General features: G+C 37.5%; 1 protein-coding gene across 2 annotated transcripts in view; it reads left to right on the top strand.

The window, feature by feature from the left end:
• The first annotated feature begins 530 nt into the window (after nt 1–530).
• MMRN1 (multimerin 1) overlaps nt 531–23,589 on the top strand; it is a 93,618-nt gene continuing 70,559 nt past the window's right edge. For both annotated transcript variants that reach the window (XM_027544068.1, XM_027544066.1), the window contains exons 1-2: nt 531–630; nt 20,053–20,889. In XM_027544068.1, the coding sequence (XP_027399869.1) occupies nt 20,300–20,889 (590 nt within the window). In that variant the 5' untranslated portion in view covers nt 531–630; nt 20,053–20,299. The remainder of the gene's footprint in view (nt 631–20,052; nt 20,890–23,589) is intronic.

Below are 23,589 nucleotides of genomic sequence, written 5' to 3'. Positions count from 1 at the left end.
GGGCAGATTTTATCAGCGAAGGGTGGCTGATTATGAAATGCTCTTAGTAATGTAACCCAGACCTGCAGCAATTGTGTTAATTGTGTTCATCAAAAGGCTAGAGCAGGTTACCCTAGCTTTCACCACTTTTTTTGTTTTGTTTCCTAAATCTGATAGAATTAAGTCTAAATCGTAATACATAAGATTTATATATATTGATATATTATGCCTGTTTTCAATACTGACTTAAATGTTATTAATTACCAAAGTATAACGCCATCAAGTTTTTTGAGAAAACTCTCTTAGCCTTATATTAGTCAGAACACTTCCATTACAGTGGCTAAATCTCCAGGTTGGATAACACTTCTTAGTAACAGCCTTAGGATCACATCGGCATTGAAAGGATAGGAGCAGACTGGGGGTCAGTGCCCTCAGGCATCTTAGTTTCTCTTTCTCTGGGCTTCTGTTGCTAGGCACTTACAGAGAATAAAGGCAGGGCTATTGTTTAAGGGTGGTTTCCCCCTTTCCCTCTTAAGCTCCTGTTTCTCTGGTTTCGAAATAAGTGACTATTTGGAAACAGACTACAAAGAGACCAACAGAAATTTCCACACGTTACCATCTAGTTAATATCCCTGGGCAAAGAATTTTAAGGTAAGAGCTATCAAGGAGTTTTTCTAAATTAGTAATCTACTCGAAGGAAATTTTTTTAAACAGAAGTTTGATATTGTTGACTCTAATGAGATTACAGGTTTATTTTGAGTATTAACAGTATTAGTATTTTGTTGAACACACAATAAATTTATTTTTAAGGCATTGATTTTACTTTAAAATGTGTGGCACTTTTAATTCAGCGGGAACTTGAAAAATCCTTTTGGCAGAATTTAACAATACAGACTGAAGGAAAGCATTTATGGTGAAAACTGTTATCATGCTATTATTGCCTATGGCACAATTATTTAACTGTTTCTTTAGTTGATAAACTAAATCAATAGACTTTGTACTGTGAAGCTGTCAATATTTTGGAAAAAGATTGCTGCTACCTTAATTTTACAGATATTTCGATTGCTCTGGACACAGAAATCATGAAGGACATTTTGTCCATTTGCAAATTTGACTGCTTTCTTTCCTTTTGAAACCAAGCTCCATGTTAATTATTTCAACCAGTTTTCTAATATAACAGGAACTGGCCTCTGTGTGTCAACAAAGATGAAGAATCTAGCATAATACATGATATCAGGATAACCTGGGAAGAGGGCAAAGCCTCAAAGTTAAAGTATTACTACAATTATCAGGAGAGGTTATGTGTTTGACTGTTGAAGGCCATAAGGGGAAACAGAAAAATGTATAAATATGTCCAACAAAAATTTTAAAAAGAGATGAACCACACAGAAGGATTTCTGGTGTTTTGAATAAGAAAAATCCTTCCTTGAAGATCAGAGAAATTCAAGAATAGATGGGTCCAAGTCTTACTTTGTCAAGAGTATAGAATATAATGGAAGTAAAGCATTGTTGGTGGTGGTCAGTACCTAAGTCTTGTCCAACTCTTGGCAACCCTATGGACTGCTGCATGCCATGCTCCTCTGTCCTCCATCCTCCACTGTCTCCTGGCATGTGCTCAAGTTCATGACCATTGAGTCAGTGATACTATCTAACCATCTTATCCTCTGCTACCTCCTTCTCCTTTCCCAGCATCAGGGTCTATTTTAATGAATCAGCTCTTCAATCAGGTGGCCAAAGTATTGGAGCTTCAGGTTCAGCATCAGTCCTTTCAATGAATATTCAGGGTGATTTCCTTTAGGATTGATTGGTTTGATCTTGCAGTCCAAGGCACCCTCAAGAGTCTTCTCCAGCACCATAATTCTAAAGCTTCAATTCTTAGGTGCTCAGCGTTCTTTATGGTCTCATATCCATGCATGACTACTGGAAAAACCATAGCTTTGACTATATGGACCTTTGTCAGCAAAATAATGTCTCTGCTTTTTAATATGCTGTCTAGGTTTGTCATACTTTCTTTCCAAGGAGCAAGCATCTTTTGATTTCATGGCTGCAGTCACAGACCACAGTGATTTTGAAGTTCAAGAAAATAAAATCTGCCACTGTTTCCATTTTATCCCCATCTATTTGCCATGAAGTGATGGGACCAGATGTCATGATCTTAGTTTTTTGAATGTTGAGTTTTAAACCAGCTTTTCCACTCTCCTTTTTTACCTTCATCAAGAGGTTCTATAGTTCCTCTTTACATTCTGCCACAAGGGTGGTGTCATCTGCATGTCTGAGGTTTCCGGTGTTACTCCTGGCAATCTTGATTCCAGCTTGTGCTTCATCCAGCCTGGCATTTCACATGATGTACTCTGCATATAACTTAAATCAACAGGGTGACAATATGCAGCCCTGACATATTGCTTTCTCAATTTTGAACCAGTCTATTGCTCCATGTCTGATTCTAGCTGTTGCTTCTTGACCTGCATACAGATTTCTCAAGAGGCAGTTAAAGTGATCTGTTTATTCCCATCTCTTTAAGAATTTTCCAGGTTCCAATTTTTGTTTGACTGGAAAATTTGTTCTAGTCAAATTTTCCAGTTTGACTATTGATCCAAATAGTCAAAGGCTTTAGTGTAGTCAAAGAAGCAGAAGTAGATGTTCTTCTGCAATTCTCTTATTTTCTCCATGATCCAGTGAATGTTGACAACTTGATATCTGGTTTCTCTGCCTTTTCTAAATCCAAGTTGTACATCTGGAAGTTCTCAGTTCACATACTGCTGAAGCCTAGCTTGAAGGAGTTTGAGCGTTACGTTGCTAGCATGTGAAATGAGCACAGTTGTACTGTAATTTGAACATTCTTTGGCATTGCCTTTCTTTGGGATTGAAATGAAAACTGACCTTTTTCCAGTCCTGTGGACACTACTGCTGAGTTCTCCAAATTTGCTGCTGTGTTGAGTGAAGTACTTTAACAGCAACATCTTTTGGGACTTGAAATAGCTCAAGTTGGAATTCCATCTCCTCCACTAGCTTTGTTTGTAGCAATGCTTCCTAAGACCCACTTGACTTCACACTCCATGACGTCTGGCTCTAGGGGAGTGACCACACCATCATGGTTATCTGAGTCATTAAGACTTTTTTTTTGTATAGTTCATCTGTGTATTCTTGGCATCTCTTCACTTCTTCTACTTTTGTTGGGTCATTGCCATTCTGTCCTTTATTTGCTTATCTTTGTGTGATACATTCCCTTGGTGTTTCCAGTCTTCTTGAGGAGATCTCTTGTGTTCCCCAATATTTTTTCCCTCTATTTCTCTGCTTTGTTCACTTAAGAAGGCTTTCTTATCTCTCCTTGCTATTCTCTGGAACTCTTCATTCAGTTGAGTATATCATTCCCTTTTCTCCTTTGCCTTTCACTTCTCTTTTTCTGTCAGCTATTTGTAAGGCCTCCTCAGACAACTACTTTGCCTTCGTGCATTTCTTTTATTTGGGATGATTTTGGTCACAGTCTTCTGCACAATGTTGCAAACCTCCATCCACAGTTCTTCAGGCCCTCTGTCTACCGGATCTTATCCATGAATCTATTTGTCTCCCCCTCCTCCAATCTATAATCATAAGGGATTTGATTTAGGTCATACCTGAATGGCATAGAGGTTTTCCCTACTTTCTTCAATTTAAGCCTGAATTTTTCAGTAAGGAGCTCATAATCTGAGCCATAGTCATCTCCAGGTCTTGTTTTTGTTCACTGTATAGAGCTTCTCCATTTTTGCCTGTTAGAACATAATCAACCTGATTTAGGTATTGGCCATCTGGCCATGTCCATGTATAGAGTAGACTCTTGGTTTGTTGGAAAAGGATGTTTTCTATGACCAGTGTGTTCTTTCAACAAAACTCTGTTAGCCTTTGCCCTGCTTCATTTTGTACTCCAAGGCCAACCTTGCCTGTTACTCCAGTTGACTCTTGATTTTCTACTTTTGCATTCCAATCCCTTATGGTGAAAAGGGCATCTATTTTTTGGTGTTAGTTCTAGAAGGTCTTGTAGGTCTTCCTAGAACAGGTCAGCTATTCAACTTCAGCTTCTTCAGTTGGGGCACAGACTTGGATTACCATGACGTTGTATGGTTTGCCTTGGAAACAAACCAAGATCATTCTGTTGTTTTGGGATTGAACTCAAATACTGCATTTTGGACTGTTTTGTTGTCTATGAGGGCTACTCCATTCCTTTTAAGTGATTACTGCCTACAGTAATAGATATAATGGTCATCTGAATTAAATTCGCCCATTCCTGTCTATTTTATTTCACTGATTTCTAAAATGTCAGTGTTCATTCTTGCCATGTCCTGCTTGACCATGTCCGATTTACCTTATTTCATGGACCTACCATGCCAGGTTCTTATGCAATATTGTTCTTTATAGCACTGGACTTTTCTTTCACCACCAGAAAATATAATGGAAATTAAGCACTGGGTTGATCAAGTATAACTCTGGTTTCTTGATATAATAACATCTCAACTTTGACCAACATACTACTTTACATTGTATAAAAAGTCTCATGTATACTGACCCATGTAATCATCAGAAGGAGACTATAGAGGAGATAACAGAAGGTTGGCAGGATTGAGGGACATGTCTAAGATCATACCAGCAGTCCATGACAGAGCATGGATGAGAAAAATCTCAGGTTCAAACCTGAGACCTTTTGCCATGCTGCCTTCTTTCTACACTGCACTGCCTATGGTTCTAAAAGAAATAGGTAAAGAATTTGGAGAGAAAGGGCTCGTGATAATATGAGAAAAATTATGTGTTTTATGGGGTAGCTGTATTTGGAAAAGATTTATTTACTGAGATTCAGCAGCAGAAGTGCTGATAAATTTAAGGGAAAGCCATTTGTTGGCTGCTTCAATGCAAATCCAGAGAGGTTTTGAATGGATAATTCCCTTTTCTATTTCTTCAGTTTAACTAACAATACACAGATCTGCATACTCTATGCTAAGCAATGAACTGTAAATGTCAATGGAGGCAATTTCTTAATTTTACTGGCATGTAGGCTAATATTTGATGCTGCTGCTGCTAAGTCGCTTCAGTCGTGTCCAACTCTGTGCGACCCCATAGATGGCAGCCCACCAGGCTCCGCCATCCCTGGGATTCTCCAGGCAAGAACACTGGAGTGGGTTGCCATTTCCTTCTCTATTTAAGGTTTAAATTACAATCTGGCAAATATATACTTCAAAATTCCATTTGTGAAGTTGAAGCAAATGCATTTGCAACATACTTCTTAAATATAGGAATTGTTTATTCTAAGATATTAAAGGACCCAAGGTAATGTGGCTGTTTTCTAGTTATCACATATGAAAATCTTCAAAACTTGAGAATTACTGTTAGATACAGTTGTTTCTTAAAATGATTTCTTTTAACTATAAAAGTGTTAGAAATGAAATGAAAGTGTTTTCATTTTGTGTAAATGCTTATGTGTGTATGAATGAGTTATATGCCTTTTTAAAATGAAAGATTGAGACAGAAATGTTAAAGCTGTTTTATGTTTCTCAGAGCTGCCCATGGTGAATGTAAGATGTCTTATTCTACTCAGTACTGTTATCACTACCCTGATAATGGTTCTACTAGCATTGATTTATATTTCTATCCAGTCAAATACTATATACCTTCTTCAATCCATTGTATTTTTGTGAGTAATACACTGAATCATTTCTGCAGGTCTTCTTTTCAACTTACAGTTTTGCTTTTGGGAACATAACAGTAATGATACTACTAATGAAGGAGTTGAGTATAATAAGTTATGCATCACAACTGCTAAGAATCCTTCAGATGAATGCAAAGTCCTTTGTGAGCTATTTTTGTTCTGATTATAACACTGTTTACAACATCTGGTCATTTCCTAAATTTATTACTAATGAGAGTTTGTTAGCAGCTGGGATCGCTCTAAATTTAAGCTAAGCTTATTTAAATTAGGATATTAAACCATTTTCCTACTGCTTAAGAAAAGTAAACTTCTTAGGAAAATTACTTTCATATTTTGTCTCTGTGTGTTACAATCAAGTCTCTTCAGAATGACCATATTTCATTAATTCCTCTAAGATGTGACAAAATTATTGGCTTCTTATTTTCCTATTTTAGGGAAATTTTGTTCTGGTAAAAAAAAATGAATTGTTTGATTGTTAGTCTACTACTTATCATCACTTATTATTAAGTCTGTGTGTGTGTGTGTGTGTGTGTGTGCACGCGCACGTGCATATGTATCATGGTTAGTCAGTTGGAAAGAGCACTTAACATTTTTCCCAGTATTAAAATTAGACAAAATCATCTAAGCTCTGTAAAATTTACTAAGGTATTTTTAAGAGAATGTGTATGAAGACAGAATTAGGTATAAAAAGACTATTGATTTCATTTTGCAAAATCTGGATTTTAGTCCTGATTCTAACAGCAGAATTCACTGAGTGTCCTACTGTATTTTTTCTTTCATTTCGTGTTCTAGACATGTTATAGCCAAATGCTCCAGGAAACAAACTCATTCAGATGGACAGCGTGGATAGTGGAGTGCAGTTTATTACACCAGCGGGTCTGAGAGAGTCTCCTCTTTAGCCAGGGACCCTGACTGACTTTGTGAAAACCTTATATACCTTAGGTGTACTGCTCAAGCCCACATCCCCAAATTCATTAAACCTAGCCTGGAAAATGTTAAAGGGAGGTATAATCAGGTTAAAGCCATGATTCATAATCAGAAGGGTCAGCTGCTTATACATTGTAGCCTACACCAATGAGTGCCATAAAGATTACAAAGGTGATTGACTACATAGGGGGTTATTACATTCTTTTTGGCGATGGGAAATCTTGGTATGGAATCTGGTGTTTATCAGTCCAGGAGGCTAGTTCGGCCGTAGGTATGTTATTTCCATGGCTATCAGGCACATAGTTCAAAGTTCACTGAAAGTACAAGATGGAGTTTCCTTCTTTTTCAAGATGGAGTCAGCTTGGCCTGTTTCTTTCCTCCTTCAGACATACTAAATTTTTGGTTAATATCAATTCAAGTTGACTTTCTATCCTGGAGATCATCTCTGCTCTATAATATGAATATGAGTACTAGATTTGTTGTATTTGATAAAAGAAAGACTGTACACTTACATTAAGAAAGTTCAACTCACTGCTAAGAAGGGGCAGATGTTCTTGATTTACACTCATTAAATTCTTTTCCTACTTATAAAAAATTAATGTGTAAATTACATACATTAAAATTCACAGTAATTTAACAACTGTATATCCTCAGTACTCACAACCCAAAGCAAAATGTAAAATATTTACATCATCTCAGAAAGATCTTTCATGTCCTTTTCCAATAAGTCCTCCCAATCCCAGAAAAACTATTTTCTGATTTCTACCACCATAATTTAGTACTTCCTTTTCTTAGATATCCTATAACTAGAACTGTGTTCTTTTCTATCTTTCTTGTTTCAAACCTTTCACTCAATGTATTGATTTTGAGATTCATTCATGTTATTGCACACATAAGTATTTCATTCCTTTTTGTTGCAGAGTACTGTTCCACTGTATGAACATTTCAATCTTCATTAATATATCCTTCTATTGATGGACATTTGGGTTGCTTCCAGTTTGGGGATACTATTATGAATAAGGCAGTTCTAAATATGAACAAAGCTAGTGGAGGTGATGGAATTCCAGTTGAGCTATTTCAAATCCTAAAAGATGATGCTGTGAAAGTGCTGCACTCAATATGTCAGCAAATTTGGAAAACTCAGCAGTGGCCACAGGACTGGAAAAGGTCAGTTTTCATTCCAATGCCAAAGAAAGGCAATGCCAAAGAATGCTCAAACTACTGCACAATTGCACTCATCTCACATGCTAGTAAAGTAATGCTCAAAATTCTCCAAGTCAGGCTTCAGCAGTACATGAACTGTGAACTTCCAGATATTCAAGCTGGTTTCAGAAAAGGCAGAGAAACAAGAAATCAAATTGTCAACATTTGCTGGATCATCAAAAAAACAAGAGAGTTCCAGAAAAACATCTATTTCTGCTTTATTGACTATGCCAAAGCCTTTGACTATGTGGATCACAATCAACTGTGGAAAATTCTGAAAGAGATGGGAATACCAGACCACTTGACCGGCCTCTTGAGAAACCTATATGCAGGTCAGGAAGCAACAGTTAGAACTGGACATGGAACAACAGACTGGTTCCAAATAGGAAAAGGAGTACATCAAGGCTGTATATTGTCACCCTGTTTATTTAACTTATATGCAGAGTCAGATCAGATCAGATCAGTCGCTCAGTTGTGTCCGACTCTTTGCGACCCCATGAATCGCAGCACGCCAGGCCTCCTTGTCCATCACCAACTCCTGCAGTTCACTCAGACTCATGTCCATCGAGTCAGTGATACCATCCAGCCATCTCATCCTCTGGTGTCCCCTTCTCCTTCTGCCCCCAATCCCTCCCAGCATCAGAGTCTTTTCCAATGAGTCAACTCTGCATGAGGTGGCCAAAGTACTGGAGTTTCGGCTTTAGCATCATTCCTTCCAAAGGAATCCCAGGGCTGATCTCCTTCAGAATGGACTGGTTGGATCTCCTTGCAGTCCAAGGGACTCTCAAGAGTCTTCTCCAACACCACAGTTCAAAAGCATCAATTCTTCGGCACTCAGCCTTCTTCACAGTCCAACTCTCACATCCCTGCATGACCACAGGAAAAACCATAGCCTTGAGTAGACGAACCTTTGTTGGCAAAGGAATGTCTCTGCTTTTCAATATGCTATCTACGTTGGTCATAACTTTCCTTCCAAGGAGTAAGCGTCTTTTAATTTCATGGCTGCAGTCACCATCTGCTGTGATTTTGGAGCCCAGAAAAATAAAGTCTGACACTGTTTCCACTGTTTCCCCATCTACTTCCCATGAAGTGATGGGACCAGATGCCATGATCTTCGTTTTCTGAATGTTGAGCTTTAAGCCAACTTTTTCACTCTCCGCTTTCACCTTCATCAAGAGGCTTTTGAGTTCCTCTTCACTTTCTGCCATAAGGGTGGTGTCATCTGCTTATCTGAGGTGATTGATATTTCTCCCGGCAATCTTGATTCCAGCTTGTGTTTCTTCCAGTCCAGTGTTTCTCATGATGTACTCTGCATATAAGTTAAATAAGCAGGGTGACAATATACAGCCTTGACGTACTCCTTTTCCTATTTGGAACCAGTCTGTTGTTCCATGTCCAATTCTAACTGTTGCTTCCTGACCTGCATACAAATTTCTCAAGAGGCAGATCAGGTGGTCTGGTATTCCCATCTCTTTCAGAATTTTCCACAGTTTATTGTGATCCACACAGTCAAAGTCCTTGGCATAGTCAATAAAGCAGAAATAGATGTTTTTCTGGAACTCTCTTGCTTTTTCCATGATCCAGCGGATGTTTGCAAATTGAATCCTGGTCTCTCTGCCTTTTCTAAAACCAGCTTGAACATCAGGAAGTTCACGGTTCACATATTGCTGAAGCCTGGCTTGGAGAATTTTGAGCATTACTTTACTAGCGTGTGAGATGAGTGCAATTGTGCGGTAGTTTGAGCAATCTTTGGCATTGCCTTTCTTTGGGATTGGAATGAAAACTGAACTTTTCCAGAGTACATCATGAGAGTACAAGGACATCATGAGAAACGCTGGATAGGTAGATAGAAAATTCTAACTTAACTTTTTTTTTTCTTTGTGTATTTTAAAGATGTCATTCCATTGTCTTCTCTCATTTGTTGTATTTAATTAAAAGTCAGCCATAATAGCTGTACACTTTGCATAATGTAACTTATTTTAAAAAATTACTGAGTGCTTTCAATAATATTCTTTGGTTATTCAGGATTTTACCTACAATATGTCCAGGCACAATCTCCTTCTCAGGATTTTCTGAGCTTCTTTAGTGTTTGGGTTAATGTGTTTCATCAATTTTGGAAAATTTTTATCTGTTATCTTTTAAAACTGTATCTTTTGTCCTAATCTCCTTTTCTTTTACTTTTATTAAATCCTACCTCTATGTTATAGCGTATGAAAATGTTCCACAGATCTCAGATACTGTTTTGTCTACACCTTTATCTTTTTTGTGTTGCAGTTTGGACAATTTGTATTTAACCTGCCTGTCTTCATATTAGCCCGTTGTTTCCCTTTCTATTTCCACTGTGCTATTAAGCTTATCAAATTATTTCTAATATCATATTTTTGTTTCTATTATTTCTATTTTCTTTAAGGTTTTTGTCTCTGCTGACATTCCCTCTGTATTCAGACATATTGCTCTCATTCTAGGATATTTAAGTTAAATTATATCAATACATATAATATCTGAGCTTTTCCTGGATCTTTTTCTACTACTGTTTTGTTTCTTGACTATGGGTCACATTTTCTTGTTTCTTCATTTGTCTCATGTTTTTTTGAGAGTATTATGTGTAAAAGAACTGTAGCAAATAATATTTTAGAGAGAGGGGCATATTTCTCCTGTCAGGCCTCAAACATGGGGTCCACTGCTGATTAGTCCCTTCAGTTGCGTCTGACTCTGTGCGACTCTATGGACTTCTCTGTCCATGGAATAATCCAGGCAAGATTACTGGAGTGGGTTGCCATGTCCTCCTCCAGGGGATCTTCCCAACCAGGGATAGAACCCTGGTCTCCTGCATTGCAGACAGATTCTTTACCACTGAGCCACCAGGGAAGCCCCAATATAGGGTCTAAGTCACACCAATTTGTAGTTGAGGTAGGTTTAATCTAAGCTAAAGTTGTTACATCTTTTATTGTTTTAACTCAACACAGTTTTAAAATTGATCCTACTTTGAGATGATCAGGATTTTCCTTTCACTTAAGCTTGCGATCAGAGCACAAACAAAGGTCCAAAGAATTCTTTATTCTTTGCAATACAGAAAAAATATCTCTGAACTTTGTGTGTTACAGGCCTAAAAATTAGGTTTCCAATTATATGCTGCCGCAACATGTGAAACCTAGAGGGTTTCTTATGGCCCTAACCACAAGTTCCCTTCCCCTTTCTGCTCCAGTGGATAAGGTCCCCTGGCCGAATAATTCTCCTTATCAAGGGGACCAAGCACAGTTCCTCTTCATCCCTGAGTAGTGGGATTCAGTTCTCTGCCAGCTTGTAGAATTATTCAAACAAGCCGATTTCACCCTCCATTGAGAGCCAGGGGGCAACCTACATTCTTGATATTATACAGCTGGCCCCTTACAGCCCCTGGCTATTTCACTCTGTTCTCAGGCACAACCTCGGTGCAGACTAGTGTGACATGTAGTGTCTTCCTTCCCAGGACTGTGAGTGTACGTACAAACTGCTACCAGTCCCATTTGTCCATTGTCAGGTGTCATGTGTCATCCACCCCTACCATCATAAGGTGGGAATTCCTCACCAGTGAAGAGGAGGTGATTAAAATGCTATGGGAGATCTCCTGTTTTACAGTAAGAAATCTATTTTATTTTCATCTCTAGTGAGTTATCTTCCTTCTCCAGAACCACCCCTGGATTTGTACACTATGGAAGATATTTCTCCCACCTTTTGCCTTCTGTTTTGCCTTTAGGAGACCACTGAAGTGTGCTCAGTGAAGACTAGCATACCTCAAAACCATTTGTATTTTCAGTCCTCTTGCCCTTTATCCAGCCTTTGGAAGGTTATGGCAGTGACTTAGTGAAAACTAATTCCTCCTCTATTAGCCTTTTCTTGTCACTACCCCAGGGAAGGGATGGAAGCCGAGGCTGCTTGTAACAATCCTGTGAGTGCAGAATCTAAGCTCTCCGTTCAGCCTCTGCAGGCAGGGACAAGGGCAGTACCACAGTTCTTGCTGTGGTATTTGGTGGGAGTAGAACAATTACTGTCTAAAAATATTTCTGTCTTTCTAGGTTGACCATTTTCTTCTGGTCCTTTGGATTTTCTTGGGGTTTTATTGTTTATGCCATCAGTGTTTCTAGTTTGTCAAATTCTCCCATACTTGGTTGGGGAGATATTAGGCAAAAAGAAAATCCAGAGAACCCAATGCAGTTGTTCCTCAGGTCTCCTAGCCCATCCGCCTTCCTCACCTTCCAGAGTCTTCTTATGTTTATATTATACACAGTGGCCAGGAGTTTTAGACGTACTTAGTAGGAGGAAGAGGGAAACATATGCTTCTATATTTCCAGAAGCAGAGGTCATTAATGATAATCAATCAATGATTAGCCATAACTTTCATGAAGGAAAAGAAAATGCTGTTTCTAAAATGTGCAAAAGGAATTAGTCTTAAAGACTTTTTAATACTTTCAAGTATATTGTTCTACTTAAATGGAAAATATAAAATAAGCAATAGGAGATTTTGCAAACTACAATATAAACATTTCCTAAGAGGGTTATTTGGTCATCTTTTATCAGTTTGCTCTTAATGTTCCTAATTATAGAGATAAATTTTTTATATTAGGACAGAATATGTTCTTTCCTGACAAATTAATAAGCTTGTCTCATTTAATATTAAAAATTATTTGACTCATTATACTTCCATATCTCCTTTCCTACCAGACTACTGGACCTAAATTTTATAGTTAACTTTGGTTTGTTTGCACACCTGAGATTTTTCTAGCATAACTATTTCTTTATTACCCTTTATTATACAGCTCTTAGACTTTGCTTTGTAGTTCTCATGTGCCTGTGATGGTTTCAAGAAAAACTGTCTCAAACATATTTTGAAAACAGATGAGGTAAAAACAGTGGTATTTCTGAGTTTTATTTTGGAAGGATTTGCATTCAAGAGGTAATCTTATTAAAAGGGTATTCTAGGAGACTTCTTGAAGTTGTATTCATAGAAGGAGTACCTTGTATTTATTTACCTTGCATTTTTTTTTTCTTTTGTGTAGCTATGAACTGGGGAATGGATCCTCCCCTCTAACCCCTGACAGGTGCTACTACAGCTGTATAGAAGTACTTCATCATTTTATGCGTTCATTCATTTTAGTAAACATTTATTGAATGTCTACCAAACACTATACTAGATGCTGGGGATGTAGCACTCATACTGTCCTGGAGGTTTCGCTCTAGCAAGTGAAGGAGCATGTTTTCTGTGCTTGTGAAGGATAAGGCAATTGCATCCAGTCCCGTAACTTCCCAGCCAATGGAAGGGGAAAAAGCGGAAACAGTAACGAATTTTATTTTCTTAGGCTCCAAAATCACTGTGGACAGTAACTGCAGCAATGAAATTAAAAGACACTTTCTCCTTGGAAGGAAAGCTATGACAAACCTAGACAGTGTATTAAAAAGCATAGACAACACTACTGACAAATGTCCATCTAGTCAAAGCTATGGCTTTTCCAGGAGTCATGTATGCATATAAGAGTTGGACCATAAAGAAGGCTGAGTGCTGAAGAACTGATGCTTTTGAAATGTGTTCCTAGAGAAGACTCTTGAGAGTACCTTGGACAGTAAGGAGATCAGTCAACCCTAAAGGAAATGAACCCTGAATATTCATCAGAAGGACTGTTGCTGAAGCTGAAGCTCCAATCCTTTGGCCACCTGATACAAAGAGCCAACTCATTGGAAAAGACCCTGATGCTGGGAAAGATAGTATCACTGACTCAATGGACACAAATTTGAGAAAACTCTCAAAGTTAGTGGAGGACAGAGGATCCTGGTGGGCTACAGACCATGAGGTCACAAAGAGCTGGACATGACTTAGCAAATGATCAGTGATATCACTTATAATACTGAATAGGAATTAAAAATGGCACCCAAACGAGAGAATAAAGTTGTAAAGATTAGACTAAAAGCAAATTTACAAACAAAAATCTCCCCTCTAATTCCATAAATTTAAACAAATATAAATCACAATATTATCAGCAGTATCTCACTATATGTTTTAGCTGTGACATAAAAGCAAAATATACAGTTAAAAACAACTGACAAAATGAATGATGACAACTTGAAAATTTTCTCTAGATTTTTGTAAACTAGTCTTCTAGTTTTCTATTTTTGACGTGGGGTTGGGGGGCAGTGGAGTTTACTGTTAGATGATGGAAAGAAGAATTGGACATCAGTCTCAGTTCATTCGCTCAGTCAGGTCCAACTCTTTGTGATCCCATGGACTGCAGACACCAGACCTCCCTGTCCATCACCAACTCCTAGAGCCTGTTCAAACTCATGTCCATTGAATTGGTGATGCCATCCAATCATCTCTTCCTCTGTCATCCCCTTCTCCTCCCATGTTCAATCTTTCCCAGCATCAGGGTCTTTTCCAATGAAAAGAATCTTCTTTGCATCAGGTGGCCAAAGTATTGGAGTTTCAGCTTCAGCATTAGTCCTTTCAATGAATATTCAAAACTGACTTCCTTTAGGATGGACTGGTTGGATCTCCTCCCAGTCCAAAGGACTCTCTAGAGTCTTCTCTAATACCACAGTTCAAAAGCATCAATTCTTTAGTGCTCAGATTTCCTTATAGTCCAACTCTTATATCCATACCTGACTACTGGGAAAACCATAGTTTTGACTAGATGGACCTTTGTTGGCAAAGTAATATCTCTGCTTTTTAATATGCTGTCTAGGTTGGTCATAGCTTTTCTTATAAGGAGCAAGTGTCTTTTAATTTAATGGCTGCAGTCACCATCTGCAATGATTTTGGAGCCCAAGAAAATAAAGTCTGTCACTGTTCCCATTTTTTCACCATCTATTTGCCATGAAGTGATGGGACCAGATACCATGATCTTAGTTTTCTGAATGTTGAGTTTTAAGCCAACTTTTTCACTCTCCTCTTTCACTTCCAAAAAGAGGCTCTTCAGTTCTTTTTCACTTTCAGCCATAAGGGTGGGGTTATTTGCATATCTGAGGTTACTGATACTTCTCCTAGCAATCTTCATTCCAGCTTGTGCTTCATCCAGCTTGCCATTTTGCATAATGTCCTCTGCATATAAGTTAAATAAGTAGGGTGCATAAGCAGCCTTGACATACTCCTTTCCCAATTTGGAACCATTTTGTTGTTCCATGTCTAGCTTTAACTGTTGCTTTTTGACATGCATACAGATTTCTCAGGAGGCAGGTAAGGCAGCCTGGTATTCTTATCTCTTTAAGAATTTTCCACAGTTGTGATCCACTCAGTCAAAGTCTTTGGTGTAGTCAGGAAAGCCGAATAGATGTTTTTAGTCATGTATGGATCTGAGAATTGGAATATAAAGAAAGCTGAGCACTGAAGAATTAATGCTTTTGAACCGTGGTGTTGGATAAGACTCTTAAGAGTCCCTTGGACAGCAAGGAGATCCAACCAGTACATCCTAAATGAAATCAGTCCTGAATATTCATTGGAAGAACTGATGCTGAAGCTGAAACTCCAATACTTTGGCCACCTTGTGCAAAGAACTGACTCATTGGAAAAGACCCTGATGCTGGGAAAGATTGAAGGTGGGAGGAGAAGGGGACCACAGAGGATGAGATGGTGGATGGCATTACCTACTCAATAGACATGAGTCTTGAGTAAACTCTGGGAGTTGGTGATGGACAGGGATGCCTGGCGTGCTGCAGTCCATGGGGTTGCAAGGAGTCAGACATGACTGAGTGACTGAACTGAACTGAGATGTGCTTCTGGAAATATCTTGCTTTTTTGATGATCCAACGGATGTTGGCAATTTGATCTCTGGATCCTATGCCTTTTCTAAATCCACCTTGAACATCTGGAAGTTCATGATTCACATACTGCTGAAGCCTGGCTTGGAGAATTTTGAACATTACTTTGCTAGCATGTGAGACGAATGCAATTGTGCTGTAGTTGAGCATCTTTGGCATTGCCTTTCTTTGGGATTGGAATGAACACTGGCCTTTTCCAGTCCTGTGGCCACTGCTGAGTTTTTCAAATTTGCTGGCATATTGAGTGCAACACTTTCAAAGCATCATCTTTTAGGATTTATCTCAAATGGAATTCCATCACCTCCACTAGCTTTGTTTGTAGTGATTTTTCCTAAGGACCAGTTGACTTCGCATTCCAGGATGTCTGGCTCTAGGTGAGTGATCATACCATCATGGTTATCTGGGTCGTGGAGATCTTTTTTGTATAATTCTTCTGTGTATTCTTGCCATCTCTTCTTAATAAATCAAATCCCTTGACAATTATACAGTGGAAGTGGCAAATAGATTCAAGGGATTAGATCTGATAGAGTGCCTGAAGAACTATGAACGGAAGTTCATGACACTGTAAAAGAGGCAGTGATCAAGACCATCTCCAAGAAAAAGAAATGCAAAAAGGCAAAATGGTTGTCTGATGAGGCCTTGCAAATAGCTGAAAAAAGAAGAAAAACTAAAGGCAAAAAGGAAAAGGAAAGATATACCCGTTTGAACGCAGAGTTACAAAGAACAGCAAAGAGAGATGAGAAAGCCCTCCTCAGTGATCAATGCAAAGAAATAGAGAAAAATAATAGAATGGGAAAGACTAGAGATCTCTTCAAGAAAATTAGAGATACCAAGGGAACATTTCATGCAAAATGGGCACAATAAAGAATTGGACATACTATGCATCAATAAACAATGTGCTACTTTAGGAGGTTACTTAAATTCTTTAAGCTTGATTTTCTATCAGTAAAATGAGAGTCAGATACTTACTTGGCATGACTTACTTGGCATGGAGAAGGGCTATAGTGAAGTATTATTTTCAAAATTTTATACTATTTTAAAGATGAGAATTTCTTTGTGAGAAAGAAAGATGCTGCCAAGAAACCCTGTTAATCTAGTTGAAACTATTCCCTGCTTCCAATATTTTATAGAGGACAATAACTCTTGCAGCCATAAAATGGCTTTTAAATAATACATAGCACTATCTACAAATCTGACAAAGGTCCCTATAGTCAAAGCTATGGTTTTTCCAGGAGTCATGTATGGATGTGAGAGTTGGATCATAAAGAAAGTTGGGTGTCAAAGAATTGATTCTTTTGAACTCTGGTGTTAGAGAAGACTCTTGAGAGTCCCTTTAACTGCAAGGATATCAATCCATCAGTCCTAAAGGAAATCAGTCCTGAATGTTCACTGGAAGGACTGATGCTGAAGCTGAAACTCCAATACTTTGGCCACCTGATTCAAGGAACTGACTCACTGGAAAAGACTCTGATGCTGGGAAAGATAGAAAGCAGGAAGAGAAGGGGACCACAGAGGAAGAGATGGTTGGATGGCATCACCGACTCAATGGACATGAGTTTGAGCAAGCTCTGGGAGATGGTGAAGGACAGGGAAGCCTGGTGTGCTGTAGTCCATGGGGTTGCAAAGAGTAGGACATGACTGAGTGACTGCACAACAATCTACAAATCATGAAGTCCTTAATCTAAGATTCTCTTTTAACTCCTAATTACATTTTTGTTTCAACTTAATATGATTTTTTTGTTTTTTCTTATGATTAGAAAAGACTAAAATAATAACAATGAATAATAATACATTACAAAAAGAAAATGGAAATAACCCCCATTATCTCATCAGCTAGAGGGAGCCCTTTTGCAAAATATATTCAATCCTTAAGGTACAATGAAAAATGACATACAAACTCGATGATAGTACATAATATAATGAGTTTTATAGTTGCTTTCTTATAAATTGCTCAATGAAGAAAAATGGCAATAGAGTAAAACAGTTTAACTTAAACGATTTAGCAACCACAGGGGTGTAGCAAAATGATTGGGTCCAGGTGTAAAAACTCTGATGATATAGTTTAATCCAGGGATAGTTTTTATAGTAATTAGAAGAATGACTGAATATTCTTTAGGCAATAATCCCAGGAATATTATTATTCTTAATTGTTAGTTGATGAATATTAAGAGTCTCAAAAGCAGAATTTGAGGCTAGACTTCTGACAGTTTCTTAAGTATAGGTACTTACTTTATGTCTCCAATTAAGGACTGATCCATACACCTAAATCCCTCAGATGAGATGGTGTTTCTCTAGGGAGTTACAGCAATAGATGGCTTATTGGATTGATAATGAGATACAGAACCTTTAGCCTTCTGATCACAAGGTCACTTGTAAGCTAGGATAGGGGTAACCAAAATCATTATTGGTCAATGTGTTACAGGAGGAGAAATGAATTGCTTCACCTCAGCTCAGTTTTTATTACCATTTGAGAGCCATTTGTTATCTCTTATATGAGTGACCCTTACCACTCAAGTTCATTTGTCCTAAATAGGATCAAGATTTTTTTTTCAAATCATAGAAATAAGAAAATGTGTGTGTGTCGTTATTCTGATTATTTCTTAAACTTTCAGGATGGTCTCTTCATCTACTTTTACTAAATCTAACAAAATGATTTAAAATTGTACACTAAATAGAAATACTTCACTTAGAGCTTTCTAATTACTATTCTGTTCTAAGTCAAAGATAGTTGCTTGTGTCTTTTCCAGATAAAGAAGCTGTAATGTCTTTTTTTAGTACTGACAACTATACTTGTGTTGTGAAAATTATGCATTTCATCACTCTTTTTAGTAAGTAATTGCTGCCTGGATTGTCTGTGCTGGACCTATTTGCTCTTTTACAAATGCAAAGTTAGTTAGTTGCTCTGTGATATATCTGAGAAACAGATGTTTTGTATCACGTATCAAAGTCAGTTGGGTTGCTGCTGACTAATGTGTGTCATAGTTTAAATAACCTCATGTTATATACTCTCTAAATGTCAACAACAGTCTACAGCCATACCACCCTGAATGCACCCGATCTTGTCTAAATGTCAACAATAGCTTATATAAGAGAATGATGGAGATGAAGGGGAGAAAATGTATTAAGATCAAAAAGTTAGTAGTTCAGAGGAAATTTAGGTCTTGTTTCAAAACCTGGTGTCCTGTATACAGGATTAGAGACAAGAATATATATCTGTTGTTGTTTGGTCGCTCAGTTGTGTCTGACTCTTTGTAACCCCCTGGACTCTTTGCAACCCCATTTATAAAGGATTAGAGACAAGAGTATATATCTATAATAATATATAACCAAATAGTCATGAGGTTTCCAGTTTTTTGGTTCTGAAGAAAACGTTACAAGACTGAATATTTAACAAGAACTTAATACCAGGCACTGAAATTGACAAAAAGATTAATTACACAGAGATCTAGCTTTCAGGTAATATATAATAGAACACAAGTACATTGAGACCCAAAAATATTCTTGCTTTATAATCTTAGCATCTAAGAGAGCACCTCACTAAAGCTGACTGGCGATTTGGGTTATTACTGAATGAATGAAAGAAAGAAGAAACATATGGATGGATGAACTACTCTAGTTTGTTACTTACATGTCCGAAGGGTATGCTATGGAAAATTTTTTACAGCTCAGAGAGCTTAATGGAAGCCTGAGAATCAGACATTTGTTGGAACAGTGAAATCATAAATCCCATGAAGCATCTCTACTGGGAAAACCACCATTGAACAGTCTTTGATCAATGCAATTCCCTACTTTCTGCTGCTGATACATTTGGCACTACAGTAAAAATACAAAAACTAATATGTATTATTCCACTTTAATTTATTTTCATATGAGTCCACTCTTTCTTCATCCTTTTTTAATGGTAAAATACTAATCACTCTCAACCATGAGAAGATAAGCATTAGAAAATAGAGAATTAAATTTCTGATGCTTCATTCCATTAACTGGTTCCAATAGAAATTTCGAGAGCAAAATTTAAAGTGAGTTTCTTGTATACTCACATAATTCAATAATTTATCCTTTTCTTTTTTATTATCATCATTGAGATTGATTTCAAATAATGCTACAGCTAAAGTGTGTATAGAAAAATAGGGACATGTTTTTATTTTTTCACAATTTAGCCTGTGATGCATGAAAGGGCGGAGACACTGCAGACAGAGTTTTTATTTGTGCATGTGTATATGTCCTTAAACAAAACATGGCTCTCTGGATGGGGCACAGTTGAAAGGAAGTATCACATTATTTTTTCTCAATTTCCTTGCATAGTAGAACAAAATGTAAACTATTTGACTTAACCCATCCAAACAAAATTCCATCATCACCATGAAATTTCTCTTCAAAACTGAGCAACACATGAAATATAAGTGGACCTGGGAAAGTTACTTCACATTTCTTTCATGGGTTTTCCTGATAATCATTGCCTGTGTTTTTCCATTTACCCTCAGCTTCGTCAGACACGCTTTACTGCTTCCATAGATCATCCTACCAGAGGTCACAGATCACACAGAACCTACAGAAACAGGAAATCAAACTTCCTGAGTCCACTACAAAACACAGAAACCTGTTTCCTCTTCACATCTCAAATTGGCAAACCTCTGTCTTAGCAGATTCAGTGTGGAAGCAGTTGTCAGAAAGGCTAGAAGGACTTTATCCCCCAATTTTACTTGAGCTTTCTAGCTTCCAACTACTGAAATGAAAGGAGCAAGGCTATTTATCCTGCTTTCTAGTTTATGGAGTGGAGGCTTTGGGCTTAATGGCCCTACGCACACTTGGACTACAACTGAGGATGAGAACTCCCAGAGGAATGCGACCTCTGCTTCAGTTCCTCCAAACAAAGGACAAAGTCTCCAGGTGCTGCCAACCCCCAAGATCACATCAACTGAAGTGGCCACAGCTCCTGATTCCAGCACTTCTGAAGACAGTCTTCTGAAATCAATACCACTGCCTTCAGAGACAAGTGCATCTCCAGAGGGTGTGAGAAAACAAACTCTCACACTCACAGAGAAGACAGAAGAAGGGATGCTGAAGTTACAAACGCTTGCCCTCCAGACGGAACCTACCCTCAAGTTCAGTCCTAAAGCAGAATCAGTGATTCTTTCCAACTCCACCCTGAAATTTCTTCAGAGCTTTGCCAGAAAGACGAATGAACAAGGCATTTCTCCAAACTCAGTTGGAGGCGTGGGAAATCGATCGCCACGGGAAACGTACCTCAGCAGAGGTGACAGCCCTGGAAGCCAAAGAACCAGCAAACAAAAACCAAGTTTTGAAACAACTAGAGGAAAGTAAGAAAATTCTTTTTTTCCCCCTTTCTAATGATACGGTTTGTAAGATTGCAAGCTAACAGTTAAATGGTCTCATTTCCAGACAGGGTTTTGTGTTCAAGATGAAACCAGATCATATGTCAGTTAGATGAGGGAATTGAGCATTACCTTATCTTAAAAGGAAAAGCTGAACAAATAAAATGCAGCAATTTGTTTTAATTGAAGTGGTCCAAGTTACTAAATAGAGGTACTTTAACTGGAGATGGTCACTAACCCTACAGTGTAACCCTACAGTGACTTGTTAGTTAACTCACATCAAGCATATGCTGTTTGTGCTCAGAATTACATCCACAAGGTGAAAGAAAAAAATGTCAATACGGTTAACGTGTGAACAGATTTAAAAATTGAAACAGCCTGGTGCTGTGGAAATTAAACAGTTATCAAGAACAAACCAAGCAGAGCTGGGTTGGAATCCTGGCTCCCGTACTGTCTGGATCCTTGACTTCAGCAAGTCAATTGATGTTCCTGAATCTAAGTTTTTTCATTTGTAAAATACAGATAGGAAATACAGATAAAAATTCCAACTTTGCAGGGTTATCATGCAAGATTTAAATTAATGAAATGTGCTTAGACACATACTTCTCACAGAATGGGTGCTCAACAAATCATATTTTACTAGTACTGTTATACTGAGTTATGCTATTATCATTAATGTGTTGATTAGAAAGGCCAATTTTTCCAATTGATTTTGATTTAAAATTAGAGAAAATTCTATTTGAATTGTTGAAACAAAATAATAAAACAAAGCTTAAAACAGTATCATTAAATAAAACTTTTAAAAGGCCCAAAAAAACAAGAACAAAACACTGAGAAACGCAAGTCAGTGTTCTATTCATTTAATGTTCAAAATTATTTCTATGTTTAGAATACTAGATGTTTAGTATTATGAAATTAAACTTTCAAATACCTTTTGCTTATAATAAAAATTTAAAGACACCAAATAATGCCTTGGAAGCTTGAGTTAAATACCTGACTACATAAACTAATTTAAGTTAATAATAGCAACTTACACCTGCTATATGAAAGGCATTGTGTTAATGGTATAAAGATGTTCTTGATATAAAGATGAGGACACACTGGGAATATAAACCAATAGATTTGTATTTATTTAATTCCATTTTCACTGTATTTCAAAGGTTATAGAATTTTTTAAATATGGAAGTAAATGTGATTTTAACTAAAAACATTAACTTCGTGGAATGTAGAACATGCCAATGTACTATAAAATAAATACTACAGATTACAAAATGTTCAGCTTGGGATGGATATACTTTGTCTGTAAGAGACATTTTAACAGATATAAATTAAGCTTTCTCATGTTTATGAACAACAGAATATGGACTATCAAATAATAGTAAAATGTAAACTATTGAGAGTCATAGTCACTTATAAAATCATCTCTATTAATATTTTGTAATATTCTATGATTTAATTTTTTTAAACAAGTTGTATAGAAACCTTAGGCACTCGTAGAAAATGACTTGAACTTTTTAGAGATGTGTGTCAAGAGTTTTCAATAGATTGTAAATACAACCAAAAGAAGAAGGGAACAGTTCTAATTAAAATAGTGCTTAAAGTTTTACATGGCATATAGAAATGGCATACAGTTGTTTCATAATTAGAAGTAGTAATTGATAACTTGATGAATACTAGATACATGCTAATTGTTTTACCCAGAGACCTCACTGTCAAAGCTTATGAACACCTACTTATTTTTATATATTACAAATCATCTGATGATTTTTATATATTGCCTATTATGTGCCTAACATTGTACTGGTCTCTGGGGAAATAGAGAATTTTTAAAATAATTCCTGCTTCCAAGGAATATTTTCTATAAAAAGTAACCACCAACATGTCTCAGATTTTTAAAAATTCACTATATGTTAGGAGGAAACAAGACATTAAAGTTGTAACCTGCTGAGCAGAACTCTATCCGTTGGATTTTCCAATGACAATAATCTTATTTCTGGGGCTTCCCAGGTGGCTCTAGATGTAAAGAACACTCCTGCCAGTGCAGGAGATGTAAGAGATGCATGTTTGATCCCTGGGTCGGGAGAATCCCCTGGAGAAGATAAAGGCAACACACTCCAGTATTCTTCCCTGGAGAAACCATGGAAAGAGGAGCCTGGCAGAGTACAGTCCATAGGGTTGCACAGAGTCAGACATGATTGAAGCGACTTAGCACACATGTACTTAGAGGGTCTTGAAGAAACTCCAGGAGACAGTGGAGGACTGAGCAACAACAACTTAAGAGTCTACATCCTGAAGTCCTGGAGAGCTGAGGTTCTATTTCATTTTTTTGGCTGAACCATGCAGCATGCAGGATCTCAGTTCCCCGACCAGATCAAACTCTCTGCATTGGGAGCACCAAGTTATATACCATTGACCACCAGGGAGGTCCTGAAGTTCTCTTTTGGTAAACTTTTCATTCGGTCCCAGACTTCTACTCATTAAGCCACGCAATTGATAATATGAGATAAAACTTAGGCCCATCTCTTATGGACACAGTGCTGACGAAAAGAAACCTTAACAAGGTCAAAAGAGATCTTTCATATTTTATTTGATTAACAAACAAAAATAGTAGCAAACACTTTATGGTATTTTCTCTAGTACTATACTGAGGGTGTGTGTGTGTGTGTGTGTGTGTGTGTATGAAAA

This window comes from Bos indicus x Bos taurus, chromosome 6, assembly GCF_003369695.1.
Source record: "Bos indicus x Bos taurus breed Angus x Brahman F1 hybrid chromosome 6, Bos_hybrid_MaternalHap_v2.0, whole genome shotgun sequence".
Lineage (NCBI taxonomy): Eukaryota > Metazoa > Chordata > Mammalia > Artiodactyla > Bovidae > Bos > Bos indicus x Bos taurus.
The sequence above is the reverse complement of the archived record's forward strand: the minus strand, read 5'-3'. Positions and strand labels throughout refer to the sequence as shown.